Raw genomic sequence first — 14,673 nt, 5'->3', positions numbered from 1 at the left:
GGGATAATTCCATCAGCCTGGCCTGGACCAGGAAGGTGGGCATTTCCCAGTTAATCATTCCATGGCTATGAGCTTAACCAGTAGAGTTAACAATGAATTTGGGTTTTTTCTGTAATTAATAATTCTTGGTAAGTCTCCTTCATCAGACAGACTGCATCTGCCATGTGACACACAAGTATGGATATTTAAAAAAAAAAGAAAAAAATCCTTGAGAAGAGTCCCAGACTTCCACATTGCCTTCAGTCTCCTTTTCCAAGTCAATTTCTCAAGAAGAAATAAGTTCCAGCACCCACAAAAGACCTGAATTGGGTAATTTCCTCACCAGGCCCAGCTTTGGAGATAATAAACCCTGCTTAGACGTAATGTGGGTGTTCTACACAGACATAATTTTTACTCTTAGCAAATGATTTCTCTGCTTCAGGAGCCCCTTTTTCGTTCTGGCTGTACAATGCATCTCTTCATTATGTTATTTAGAAACTTCTCAGAGGTACTCTGTGTTCCTGACTATTAATACAAGTCTTTCCAAGCCATTTCCAGGGCACATGAGGAGCAGCTGTGCCTCAGAGAAGTGTATTTGAAGAGAGTGTAATACCTTTGTAGTAACTTTGCCTTTCAAATATTCATTATATTTTTTCTGCCAGCACTTAAGCAGGAACTTCGTAAAATATGTTTTTTGTATATTAATTACTATGTGAAGAATGTTGGTTCATTCTGCCAGCTTTACCAACTAAATTGATAGTGGCCCAAGGTTATACTTTAAATGGCAAAATTATTTTTGAATAATTGTGTTCATATAATGTATTGAAATTGCATTAGGTTTCATCATGTTTGAGATTTTCTATATGGATTTTCATATAAGTGCATACATTTTTAAATATATGAGCTGCATGTTCTTCTGCAAGCTATTGACAAAACTTGCAGGTGTTTAAATTTCTTAAGAATTGGATGTGGAAATCAAGTTGGAGTTGAGAATCTTAAGTTTAAGTCTCTTTGGAAAATGCCAGCTTTAGGAGGGACCCTGGCAGTATGAACACTATATCTACTTTTAATATTAAGCTTTTATGTACTTTTACATATATGTATGTGGATCTGTCTCTTTAAATTCCTTTCGTATTAAGGCTGTTTAAGTATATAATTAAAATAACCCTCTTCTTATCTGCCACTACTTCTGTCTCTGGAGATGAATATGGTTTGTGCTTTTAACAATTCCTTTTTTAACAGAGTTGGACAGGAAATGGTGCTGTATGTCATTGTAACTGGGGGAGTTTGGGGTGCACACAATGCCTGAGATTCCACCCAGCTCTAACACGAGACATTCTGGACAGTGTTGTGTGCGCTTTATTACAGCCCAAACCATTTAATTTTGGAGTTAAGGACAAGCCACTGTCTGGCATTAAAAAGGTGGTGGTGTGATTATAGTTAAGGTACAACGTTTGGGAAGTTTTGGAAGCAGAGAGACAGACACTGTCACTGAGATTTGTGTTGTGTGATGGGCTCCCTGATCAACAGCACAAGTGTGAAGTCAGGAGCTGAGCGTTGTTAGACTGCATTTGGCTTGCAAACAGTGTCCAACAAACCAAGTTTTGGAGCACAGGTGCTCAGGAGAGCTCACCAGCACGGGAAGCCAAGCCAGAGTAGCTGTACATTGTCACTCAGTGGTTGCCACATTACCTCTGCCTGGAGCTCCTTGAGGATTATAAAACACTGCTGGCTCTGGCTGCGGGGGGAAGAGTGCCACCTGCTGAATCCTCAGCATCAGTCCTGTGCAAATGGGAAAGGATTGCAGATTTTAAGGGTACTTTGTAATCAGTTTTTTAGTCATGCATTTTTGACCTTAAAATAATATACAATATATTCAGAATTAAAAAACCCCAAGGAATAAAATTCGAAAACATGCTTCCCTAGCATAAGAGGAGCTAATTTTAAGTATCAGCTGTATCAATAAGTGTAAAAAAGTAAGTAAATAGGGCATCCAAATTGATGACCATAAAGCATTTCATAACCGTGAAATCTTCTCTTCCTCATCCTTTTTCTGTCTAAATTATGCAATGCTTTTTAGTCACAATGATCACAAGAATGTACATCTCTGTTTTTATCATTTTGTTTTAGATAAGATGGGAAAAAAACATCACACTGGGGGAGCCCCCAGGATTCTTGCATTCCTGGTGGTGGTAAGTACCAGTTTTCTTTTCTTCTAATTTTTTTAGAATATGTTGATATCCAGTTTCAGCTGCTGGAGGCAAGAAATTCAGGTGGACACTGTCAAAAGAATGAGAGGATGAGAATTAAGAAGCATTCTCTTTTTAAGGAATAAAATAACAGAAAATTAGGTACAGGAAATTATGTGGATATTGGATTAAAAAAAAAGATAGTGCAGAGTGCATTGATAAGAAAGAAGGTGGCCTGACTTTACTTCTTCACCACCTTCCAGCACATTTTGCAGTTAAGGGAGCATTGTACATAACAGAAATACTTGCATTTGCAAAGAAAGCCCAGTAAATGCAGAGACTCTGTGAAGAAGTGAGCTTGCTCAGTCTGCAGTCCTTGGCTGTGTGTGCAGAATTCCCCAGGGGAGAAGAGTGCTCACTGCTGTGCAGCCATGGTATTTATTCGTTATTTCAATATATCCAACAAGCCTGTGTTTGAAGGAATGCAGAAGTGCAGAGAATATGCCCAGCAGTACAGGAATTCACAAGTTTTGAAACTGTCCCATTTGAACCCAGGGGATTTGCACAGCTGCATGGGAAGTGGTCTATCCTTCTTTGACCATTCTTTCACAGCTTTCAGCTGTGTGATGGAAGCCTGGCAAGAATGTGTTCCTTTTATCTCTAAACTCTGCATTATCCTTAATTTGGATTGTCTGCAGCAGAGTGCTCAAATTGTCCATAAATCCCTATTATGGTGCTGGATTAAGTTATAGAGGATTAAGTCTAAACCACTAAAAAACCGCTGTGAAACTCTGTCACATTTTATTATCAAATTTATTATTAAATCATTCTAGCATACACACAGTTTTATTCCAGAAACTTTGTGGTAGAATTGATTTGTGTATAACTCTAGTTGAAGGAGTTTTGTGGGGGAAGACCAATGGGGTTACGTACCATAATACCCTTCCTTTCACTCTTCATGACCTAAGAATATGCTCATCTAGTTTCTGGGCTTGCCCAGGCACCAGATCCTGAGGGAACTTTGGTTTAAGCACAGGACTGGTCATTTGTCCACAGATGCTGTGGCTGCCCTTTGATCCCTGGAAGTGTCCAAGGCCAGGCTGGACACTGGGGTAACCTGGGATAGTGGAAGGTGGTGAGGACTGGATGGGCTTGAAAGTCCTTCCAATTGAAACCATTCTGTGATTCCAGATACCTTGACCGGGGAAGGATTCCCAGTTTTCTCTCCAGTTTCCTTCCTTTCCATATTATTACAAATTAATCCCTTCCCATGCTTTGTGGAAGTCACTTGCAGCAGTCACCAGAGGGATAAGGTTAAATGCACAGTAACACACGTTATATTCTGATGTATTAGACCAGATTCTTGGTCTGTGATGCAGTGGTACCAGGAATAGAGCACTGCTGGCCTCAGAGATCAGATGGCAGGACTTGGTTCCTCATAGGTGATTTATAAAGCTAAATTCTTCCTTAGGGGTGGGTGTCTCCATCCTTTGGAGAGAAAGTGGTATTTCTGGATAAGAGCATGCATGTGGGGTGTGAGTACACCATAAAATCCACACGAGCATCACAGTGCCTCTCTAACTATCCCTGTGACCTCTTCCCTTGCAGTGTGTTTTGGGATCTCTACTGTGCAGCTCCAGAAAGACGAGAAACATGTGAACACTCGAGTGAAGCAAAAGCCTTCCATGACTACGTAAGTTTTGTGTGTCTTTGCCATGGCTCCATTAACTGCATGTGTAAATGTGATAGAAAAGTGTTTCTGTGCTGCAGTGGCTCAAAAACACAGGTGTTGGTCATAGGTAGCTCTCAGTTTTCTGGACATCCCTTAGAATCAGGAGTTCCTAATTCTTTAATTGCCAGCACAATATTGGTGACTCCTGGAAGCTGTCTCAGGGATCAAGGTGCTGTGCCATGTGTTCATGCAGAATAAAGACTGTGCGTGGACACATCAGGCTGGTCACAAAGGCTCTGGACAGATGGAAGCATGGATCTGACCTTTCCAAATACCTGTGCTCTGTCAGTGCTAAAGAAAATGCTGGTTTATAGATGGAATTGATCCCTGGCTTCTGTCAGGTTGCTGGAGTGGTTCTTCATACATTTTTGTATCCTGAAGGAAGTATTTTTCATCCTAATAAACAATCAAGCATCATAGAATAAGTTAAATGCAAAATCATCTCGTCCAAGAGAACAGGAGGAGTAAAGGGCAGAAGTTTCATGACAGTGTTGCTGCTTTTGAGATTTAGTTCAAAACACAACAGGGAGAGTCTTGAGTGAGAGTAATTCTCACAATACAACTGTGATACCTCTTTCCTTGAGTCTTTTCCAGGTCTGTCTCACAAATACTGTCTACTTACTGCCAAAAAAAAAATTCTGCGGATAAAACTGAAATCAGACTGCCCTAGCACTGTGTCTTAAAAACACAGATCAGGAACAACAGAAATGATTAAGCAAAGTGACCATTTTCCATTTTCTGCTGCCAGAACCTGGTAATGGCATCCTACAATGTGTGAGCCTGTGGTGATCGTGCCTTATTTGCAGTAAACAACAGCTTACACTGTGAATGCACCATCAGCACAGTTAGGGCTGTTCAGCCTCTTTCACCATTGTCTCTTTAACACCCTGCAGGGGTGGTTAAATTGTGAGGGTGATTGGTTTAGGAGCTTGGACAATGTTGCACAGTCATGTCCAGGCTATGCTGATGACTAAACAGAATTAATGAAAGAAATAATTACCACAGAGGAACAAAGTTTTAAGAACATTTTGTACCCACAGAGTTGTTAAGGTCAGCCAACTTAATAAGGCACATTCCTCAAATTAAAAATGAAGTATCTCTTGCAAGTACAATAGCTGTGGTCATTTTGGCCTAATCTGTTTTAAATATAGAGTTGTTGGAAAAATAGCACACTTAGCTATTAGTATTAGCTACTTAGTATTTTGAATCCTTGTTATTACAGGAAGGTTTAATTCCCCACTGAAGGAACAATAGTTTTACAGGAATAGTTCAAGACCATGAGGAATGACATTAAAGATTTAAATCTGGGGAGATCCAAAGCACAACAGGTGACTTCAGTGGGGGACATTGTGTTCTCAAAATAAAGTGTGTGTAACAAAAGCCAAAAATCTGAAAAATGTAAATATTGTTGTGAAACAAAATTGTGAAACGAAATCATCAAGAGGAAATTTTCAGTGATAAAGTATTTGGAGTCTAAAAGGAGTCCACAAACCTTTAAGCTCGGGAGAGTTTATCTGATCAATTTAAAGGTATACTAAGAATCTGAGTATGTGAATCAAAGTAGTTAGAAACATCCTTTAGCATTTCTAACTTCTACAGGTCTTGGAATATTACATGGCCTTATTGGTCAGTTCTGTCTTAATTTATGATGTATATTGTCATAATTCAAGAAAAGTGAGAAAATGTGAGTTTTGTGTGTCCTGCAATTCTGTGATTGTCTGAATGTTTTAAGTTATTGTATAAAGTTGTGTTTGATGAAGGAAAGATAAAATCATGGTATGATTCTGTTTGCACATCAAGACATGATGTGTGCTTATTTCAGAAACAATTTGGTTTATTTTAGAAATTAATTAATCTGGTGTTTGCACAACCCATTCTCTCAATATTTTAAGGCAGCAGGACAGGCTTTGCATTGTTTTTGTCACAGCTGGGATAAAGTCATTTAAACCTCACAAGACTCACAGTGTTCCTTGTTATCACGAGAGTTTTGCTTAGGACAGTAATCATCATGGATTTTGCGTCAGGTATTTGATGGGAACATTGTAAGCTCATGTCAAAGAACAAGAAAATGGTTGTAGGATACAGCCAAGCACAGCAGAGGAAGATGAGAATTTATTAAGTGAAATCCTGATGCATGTAGTGTCTTGCCATTGACAAGGAGGGGGCAAATGCCCCCCGTCAGTGGGGACCCTCAGAAGCTGCTGCTGGGTTCCAGCTCCTCCTGAGGCCAGGGATGCTGCTAAATCCAAACTCTGCTGCCACGTCGCAGGTCAAGCAGTGGAGCATTTGTAGCTATGCTGTCATATCTGAAAACTGTTACTGTAAGTACAAAACAGCACAGAAGGCTTGTTTATTAATTCATACGAGCAATTCAGAATTTTTTATTAGGCATGTGTTCCACTTGACCTAAGGAAAACCATTCCTGCTGAAGGGGCGCGTGGTCTGGCTGCTGCAGACATGGCAGCTGTGGCTGAGTGGGCTGTGTGTGGAGAGGAAATAATCTTGTCTTTGCTTTTGTGGAGAGAGAAAAGCTTAGGAATGCTTGATGGAGGAGGAAAGCACTTGCAGATGATTTAATGATTTGGAAATATTGCTGCCTCACTCGACATAGCTGCAAGTCAGGCAGGAGCACACAGGTTGACTCATAAAATGAATACACAGAAAGACTGAGGTTTTTTCAGTTTGCCTAAAAGTTTTACATTATCTTAACTGCAATTGTAGGAGTAATGCCATTTGATTTCTGCCCCCACTTTCAGACAGTGCGTTTTTGTTTGTGGCACTACAATGCTCATCTTACTAAAAATTCACTAAATAGAAAAGCAAAGACCTATTCTGGCTTCATAAAGAAGATTTTCCCTGCTCATCCTGAGGTCAAGTATTTGCATCTCCTCCGTATTTGAAGTGGATTGTACTTTTATTTTCTGTCAAGATTTGCCACTGGATATATTTTCTTCTGAATGAACAAGGTTCTGAACTCATTAGGTGCATTTATATAATTTTTTTAGGCCTGAAAAGACGCATGCATTTGCTGGATCAGGGAGATAGGTCCTGGCCTGGAAGTTTTGAGATATAGGATGTAGAATTGGAAATTTTTTCAGGTGACTCAGAAAAGAAAACTGTTGCTTGCTCTCCCAGGCTAACACTGCAGGCATTTCAGTAGGAGTAGCTTCATTTGCAGCAGAAAAATCCCTGTCATTGTTTTCCGGGTACCTGTTACTTTACTTTTCCTGGAGGAAAACTCGATGCTTTGAAGTCTTATGAAGAATCATGTATATGGACAGTCTGCAGCAAAACTCAGTCTTCAGTGTAGAATGGTTTATGTTTCTTCACAGTATCCTGAGGAGATCGATTCACCTCTCTAGTTAAGAGCTCATTTTTCTATATTTTGAGATCATCTGCTGAGAGAAACAAGTTCCAACCTGCATCTTCTTCCACTTCTTTCTAAGCTGAAAACTGGGTTAAAAAGGGGAAATCAAAACTGGATTTTTAGTAGCACCACTACTTGTGATGGCCACAAATGACCATTCAGCTCTTCCTCAGGCCTGGCCATTCATCCCCATCTCTGGGTTTGAAGGGTGGTGCCTGAAAAGTCCTTCCTTACCAGATGACTTCTGTACATAGCAGTTAATATATCTTTACTGTCTAGAAGTTCCTGTGCTCCTGTTCTTTCACCCTCCTGTCAATGGAAGTTTTTCCATGTGGTGCTGGTGCAAAGAAGGGATTTACTATTTCTCACATGTAGCTGCATTAAAATATTGATAATTTTCCAGTAAGGCTTGATTAGTTCTTCTCCCCAGCTTTTGGAAAGATCACTTCTGGTATGGACAAAGGTCTCTGCTTTGTGTTTCTGTCTCCCAGAAGAATTCCAGGTAATGTACAGGGTGACAAATCAGAGACATTCCTTGCCCCAGACACTGAGCAGCCTGATGAGCTGGTACCAGATCCCCTCTGCCCTGCTGGCACAGTTCAGTGCTGAGCTCTGTGACACAGCCCAGGCCATGTGAGGCTTGTAGAATGTTCCAAAGACATTGCTGTCATCAGTTCTGTCCAGATTATTCCTTTTAAAGGTCAGAACTACAGAAATCAAATTTTTCTAGAAGTTATTGAGCAGCATGTTTGGACATTTGAGATGGCTGATCAATCTCTGTGTGTGTCTCTTCAGAAAAGCTGGGTCTCTGCATTTATTGCTGTGCTTTATGAGGAGAGAAATTACCACTTTTTTCTCTGAGTCCATCTCCCTTCAGCAGATCTAAGAGGTACTTGCATGCCCTAAATGCCCCAAGCCCCCTTAATTAATCATTATCAGTATTCAGTATTTAGGGAGTTATGAATATTTTTTATCTGTTTTGGACTAAAGATTACCATGAAAATCGTGTGAGACTGTTCTCCCACAAGGACTGTTTTGTTTCTGTTTTCATTAAACTGCAGTCCTCCTTCTCTGTGTTTTGTGTATCAGGGATGGAGGGACTTGTTTTCCGTCTTGATTTTCTTGCATGACCCATCTCTTTCTACTGTGACCTCCTGCAGGCAGCCTAGCTAGGACGGCTTTTGCTTCTAGGTTTATTGCTGAAAATGAAATTCTAGGTCTGGTTTCCAGCTGTCAGTTTCTGTGGAGAATGCATGTTAGACTCCTTCTGCTTAAAACAGAAATTAAGAAGAGAAAGCTCCCCATTATCCTCATCCTCCCATGGAAGAGCAAGAGATGACAAGTTGTCCTGCTTTGCTCCAGGGCTTTTGTACCAGAGGCAATGCTGCAGATCAGATCTACCTGTTAATTCCTTTCCTGAGTTCCACAAAGTTCTGGAAGGCCCTTTAGGTGTGTTTACTGATCATCACCAAGTCAGTGATTTCACCTTCAGAATATGTTCTTTGGACAATTGATTTTTCTACTCTGTAGATCATCCCTGTGTCCAGGTAGAGAACAGGTTATTTCTTAAACATAGAAGAAATTTATTAAGTGGACATAGCATTCTTTTTATAGGTAATATGGAAATGAAAAGCATTTTCCTCTCATACAGTCACTGTCAAAACTGTGTCCTTTCCTTTTGTGTAAATAGCATTGATATTTAATTTTGAATGAAGTGCCTTTCTTTAGTGCTCTTTTCATTCTGTGGAGATTGTGTCTCATGCTGTTCAGGTATATCTGCAGTAAAATGTATTCGTAGATATGGAAGCCAGAAGAAAGCCAAGGAATTTGCATTTGCCTTGAAATTTCATATTTGAGCACATTAGGTAAATATGGTTAAAGACTGCACAACAATGAACAATTAACAAACCACATTTCGTGCAGAACACTGTTTAATGTGTCTCAAAAGGTGGTACATCCTTGACTTTCTCATGTGTGCAGCCAAAAATGCTGTGAATGTGGAAAACTGGATAAATGTTTATCATTCTTGTTGTTGGTTAGGAGCACCGTTTTAGAGCTCATGGGGAGGTTTGGGGAGGACAGTGGGGATCACCACCCGAGGGTCTTACAAGGATCTGCACAGGCAAGCTGAGCTTCAATCTCTCAGCTCCTCAGTTTTATTGCTCAGTAGCTGTTCTGGAATGCAGTTGTGCAGAAAGGATTAGTTAAAAGCATGCTCAGCCCCCAAAGTCTGCAAACAGCACTGGTGTCAGGTGTTCACAGGTGTGTATCAGAATATTGCACTGTACCTCCAACAGTATGAAACTCGTTGTTTGCTCATCAGAAGTTTTTTGAAGTTGAGAAATTGGTATTTCCCTTGGATTGCAGAGACTCCTCTTGCAGGAAAATCAGGATTAATTTCCTGTTTCCTGCTAAGAAATCCCCCAGTTGAATTCTCATTCTCACATTTTCACGAAGAGGAAAGATGTGCTCGTTCTTCTCATACCATCCTCCTTCATCATTCCTTTCCATAAATTAGTGGAAAATATAATGCTTGGATTTTAAGTGCTCTGTGTCACAAATGTTAATTGTAAGCTCTGATACAGAAATGTGTTGTTTCTTACAGCCAACATAATTTTTCTCTTTGTAGAGTTAATTTCCCAGGTAATTTTGTGCTTTACTTCTCTTTTAATGTGAGAACTCAGCCACTTGTTTCAGAGAGAATGAGCAGCATTTCCTCCCCAAAATTTCAATGGCTCTTCTTTGAGTGAATATTTAATTTCCTTGGAATGTAGAAGTAAAATGGTTAATTAGTTTGAGCTCAGTGGAAGCCTCTGACAGGATAAGGAACCACCATTTCCCTAAAGGTAATTTAGCTTCTCTTTCATGGTTCCCAAAGGGAGGCAGTGGACACATTCCTTTCTTTTTCCTCTTTTCTAACAACCATTTTAGCTTCATTTTCATTGAAAACAATGGGAGATAACAGCCATTTTAATGAGGGGAGACTTTGGGGAACATTCTTTGTGAAAAGTAGTATTTATTTAGAGCAGAGTATTAAAAAGATTTATATAGACTGTATGCAGAACCATGCGAAATTTATGAAATGGGACAAAATCTGGTTTTCTTTTGCTTGGAGGAGGGGGATGTGAAGGCTCAGGAAGTTAAGGCAGAAATCAGTGGTTGAAGAGATAATGTGGAGTTCACAGGATGAGGCAGAGGCTGAAAGAAAAAGGGAAGTGGCTGGAATGGTCAGGCTGCTCCACAGCCTTCTGGAGTAGTTTAGTTCTTTTAAAAACACAGGTAAAATCTGTTTGTAAGGGTTTGTTTGGGTTTTTTTTTTTTGTTGTTGTTGTTGTTTTGTGGTTTTTTGGGTTGGTTTTTTTTTTTTTTTTTGGTATTGATAGACAGACTATTAACTTACTATATCCTTTAGTTCATGATAGGAATCTCCATGGAATCGTTTCTCTGTGTTCTGAAGTCAAGGGCTTTCTTTATAATTAAAATAAAGCCCAGGCACTTCTACTCTGAAGTTGTGACATGTGTCATTGCCTGGAAGAAGGCTCCACAGGAAATTTCTGACTAGTTCAATGGAAGTCCCAGGGTACTGCAATTTCTTTTCCCGTGTGGTTGTCCTGATGAACAACTGTTAACTTCCACCATTTCTCAGAGTAATGTTGTTAAATGTATCCTGTGTAAAATGTCTTGCAATTGAATGAACTCTCCTCATTCAAATTTTAATTTTTTCATTTGCTCTAATGGATTATTTATGCTACCATAGTGAAAGCTGTATTACAGTTTAAATTTTAAACTTTATCATTTGGAGTGAATTTAAAATCAAGGTTTCAGTGGAGAGAGGATATTTTCTCTTTTACAAATGGAAGCACTCATGCAAATACACACTTCATGGGGTGTGTTTAATAAACTAATAATTCAATATAAAGAAGTGTAAAGCTTCTGGATCTTGGACATTGCCTCAAAAGTTGTAGAAGTTTTGGGGCTCGGCAGAGCTGCACCCCCAGTGTGTAGCCATGTTTTTCTCTGCACAGCTGCACTGAGGGGAAGCATTTTCCTTTTTCTGCTTGCCTAGGCTGGAGGCACTTTGCCTAAATGCATTCTTCTTTAGTCTCATGAAAAGCAAAAGTGAAAGTGAGAGTCTTATTTCTGCACAATATGCCAAACACAGATTTTGTTATCAGCTCGACTGCTCCGTTAATACGTCTAAGTGACTCATTTCAGACTTGCTTAGCACATTTCTGGAAAATCCAAGGACTTACAACTTCCATCTGCTCTCTAATATGATGAAAGATGAATCCTGAAGATCACAAATTACAGGAGACGTGCGGCTCTTAATAAGAACAGCTGAACAACAAATGCCTTATGAGAGGTGGTGAAAAGTGAAGTAATGAGGAGGAAAAGGCAGGGAGGCCTCTGGAGGGAACGTGGATATCCATGGCTGACTGGAACTGTCACATCCAAACACTGCTCTAAATATGAGATGCACATTACATAACATGAGTCACAGGGAGCACATAATGGTCTTGCTGCATTTTCTGCAGAATTAGTGCCTGGGTGTTGCAGGCAATGCTGCTAACATGGGTCCTCGGGCTGCACAGAAAGAAACCTGCACATCTGCAGATTGGGATACATTTAGAGTGAAGCTTGGAAATCTTGAGTCTTATTTTGACATCTCTGCTTCCAAATATGATAACCACTGAAAATAGTAAACCTTCAATGCATACAGAAAGGGAAAATACAGCATTTTTTCTCCATTTTCTCCCCCCCTGGAGAAAAATGGAGGTCGTGGCATAATTAAGGAGAATAAAAAATATTCAGCTTGACTTAAGGTGAAAGTCTGCATTGCACTTTGTCACTGTAGGCTGTTTTATCTTGACCCCTCCTTAACTTAAATGAACATTTCCAAAGTGCTGTCGCAGCATCATCCACAGGCTGGATTTATGCCACTTAGGGAGGATACCTGTAACAAAATTCAGATGCAGCAGTCTGTAACCCATCAGAGGCTCATTTACCCAAGAAAGTAGTCCTGTGCATAATTCACACCAGCAGGGGTGCATGACCTGTCTGGTTTTCTCTGATACAGGAAGAGGAAGACAAAGTTCTCCATAAGCTGTATAATAAATATTATGGTCTGAGATGTAAAGGATCTGGATAACATTTTTGCAGTTCTGCTTTCAGATCCAATTTTCATATTGAAAACCTAAAAGTTTAGTCTGAAATGTACAAAGTTCTTAAGTATTGGATAATTAGGGGAATAATATAACCCCTGAGGTGAGTTTTAATGTCTTTTCTGTTTTAAAAGAGTGGCAGAAGAATGCACAGACTGTGCATATGCATACAGTCAAGTATGACATTTCACTTAATAAATCAGTTTTACATGAGTAGGATTTCAGTGAGATTTGTAAAGCAGGCAGTGAATCCCCGTGGAGCACAGCCCTGTTGGCTTCACCCCAGCTCTGCACAGATGTTGGGATCTGCCTGGACAGGTCCCACAGCAGGATCAGGGACTCTGGACCTCGTCTGGCAAACAATTTCATGGTCGAGTAGCATTTTCTGTGTGAATACTCTGATTATTGTCACACATGTTTGCAGTAGCAGGGTCATACAAAACAATACAAGTACAGTGGGTCACTCCTGTTGACCATTCAATTTCAGAGTTATTTCTCAGTACTGAAACTATCAATTTATTTCGTGTAGATTTTTTCTATGTATTTGAGGCAAAGAGACCCTTTTCCAGTTTTCTCTATTGTGAAGAAAATCTCAGATTTTCAGTTCATAAGGACAAAAGTGTTGAAGGTCGTTCCTGGCCAACTCTTAGATATTACTGCAGAAAGCTTTTTACTCCATCCTAGCATTCAATTTTTAATATTTTGTTTATTTCCCCTGTACTTTCATAGTTCTGTGTTACTCTGTGTGCAGCAGCAGGGTGTTTTGTGACTCCCATTGCCAATTGCTTTATTTGTGTTGCTCCAGCTGCTTTCCCCCCATCGCTGTATGGAGAACATGTGTTGGATTTCCTCTTAATAGGAAAAAAATATAGCTACTTGACATCCTCGCTGGCTTACCCTGATAATGTGCAGATTTTCTTCTTCCTGGAACAAGATGGGTATTGTTATTTATTGCTGCAGCACTATAGTATGTGGAGAGTTTTGTTGAAGCTTCTGTTCCTTAAATCATGTTTCTTAAATTGTACAAGGAACCAAGATTTCATTATTTAAAAAATAATCTTTTTTAGCTTGATTATTTAGAAAACATGACCTGAGTGAATGGTGGAAAATAATTAGGTACCAAAAGAAAGAAATTCCCTCAGTAAAGCTGACATTGCTTCTATTCATTTTCCTGAAATCCAAATTAGCACAAGAAAATGGTATTGAAGGCTGAGGTGTCCAAGAGGGTGGTTGCAGAAGAGGGTTTTAATAGGTTTTTAATGTTCTATCCTCTTACTAGATGCCATTTCACCCCATAGGGGTAGTTCCAGAACATTTGACATTAATAAATCTACTTTTTTCTGTTGCCACTAAAACACACAGACACATGTAACTTTCCATTTTTGTGCAATATGGGTAATTTACAAAGGGGAATTTGTAGTTTAAGATTCCTTTTAAAGCCTATTTTCGGTTGCTTTAAGTTTTCCTAAACTTCAGTAGTTGGAGCAGAATTGTCTGTCCAAGGTACCCCTTCATGATGTCTCTGTGATGCTGCCAAGGCATTCAGACACCTCCCAATATACCTGGTGACAGAATTAGGGTTTTATACAGGTATTTTTAAAATTGAATACCTGTGTTCAGCTTTGTTGTGTTTAAATCCCAGGTAGAGACACAAATTTCCTTGTGCAGAACCTTCACATCCTTCCACGAGTGTCTCTTTGACCCCACCTCAGTCTTTGTGGTGTTTGTCAGTGACAATTTTTTAGTTAGTCTCTATTTCTGTGGGTTGGAAAGCCCTCAACAAACAGGGTATTATTCACATTCAAGCAGCCTGTGAATAAAAGAAAAAAGTTATCACCTTGGTATGTTTATTTTTCTGCTTTCTTCTTAATTTGCCAACCACCCAAATGCAAAATGTTGATGATTTATTATAGTGTCAACTGGAAATGGCCCAGTTAATGTCACTAACATCAAGCTGAGGTCTGAAAGGTGGTAAAACCTCTGGGTTTGCTCTGTGCCTTAAAAATACGTTTAAAGAAAGCAGGAGCTGAAACAGGTAGTAATTTGGGTTCTGATGATTTTGACATTATGAATTAAATCTCAACTATGCCTGCTTAAATTTAGGCTACCAGATCGTGTTAATGTAAGTACCCTGCTGGTTGGGATTTCTTTTTCCTTCTTTCTTTCATTTTTTCAACATAAAAATGTGGATTCTGCAGCAGCTGTTCCTGACGTGAGATGAACTCCAGAGGTGCTCCAGCTGCC

The 14,673-nt window shown here is 39.6% G+C and overlaps 1 protein-coding gene across 4 annotated transcripts in view; it reads left to right on the top strand.

Moving 5' to 3' along the window:
* The window catches only part of SSBP2 (single stranded DNA binding protein 2), a 131,932-nt gene that overhangs the window by 32,166 nt on the left and 85,093 nt on the right, over positions 1-14,673 (top strand). For all 4 annotated transcript variants that reach the window (XM_085042868.1, XM_085042866.1, XM_085042869.1 and 1 more), the window contains exons 3-4: positions 2,110-2,171; positions 3,777-3,861. In XM_085042868.1, the coding sequence (XP_084898994.1) occupies positions 2,110-2,171; positions 3,777-3,861 (147 nt within the window). The remainder of the gene's footprint in view (positions 1-2,109; positions 2,172-3,776; positions 3,862-14,673) is intronic.

Source organism: Lichenostomus cassidix, chromosome Z (assembly GCF_008360975.1).
Source record: "Lichenostomus cassidix isolate B80296 chromosome Z, HeHo_3.0, whole genome shotgun sequence".
Lineage (NCBI taxonomy): Eukaryota > Metazoa > Chordata > Aves > Passeriformes > Meliphagidae > Lichenostomus > Lichenostomus cassidix.
The sequence above is the reverse complement of the archived record's forward strand: the minus strand, read 5'-3'. Positions and strand labels throughout refer to the sequence as shown.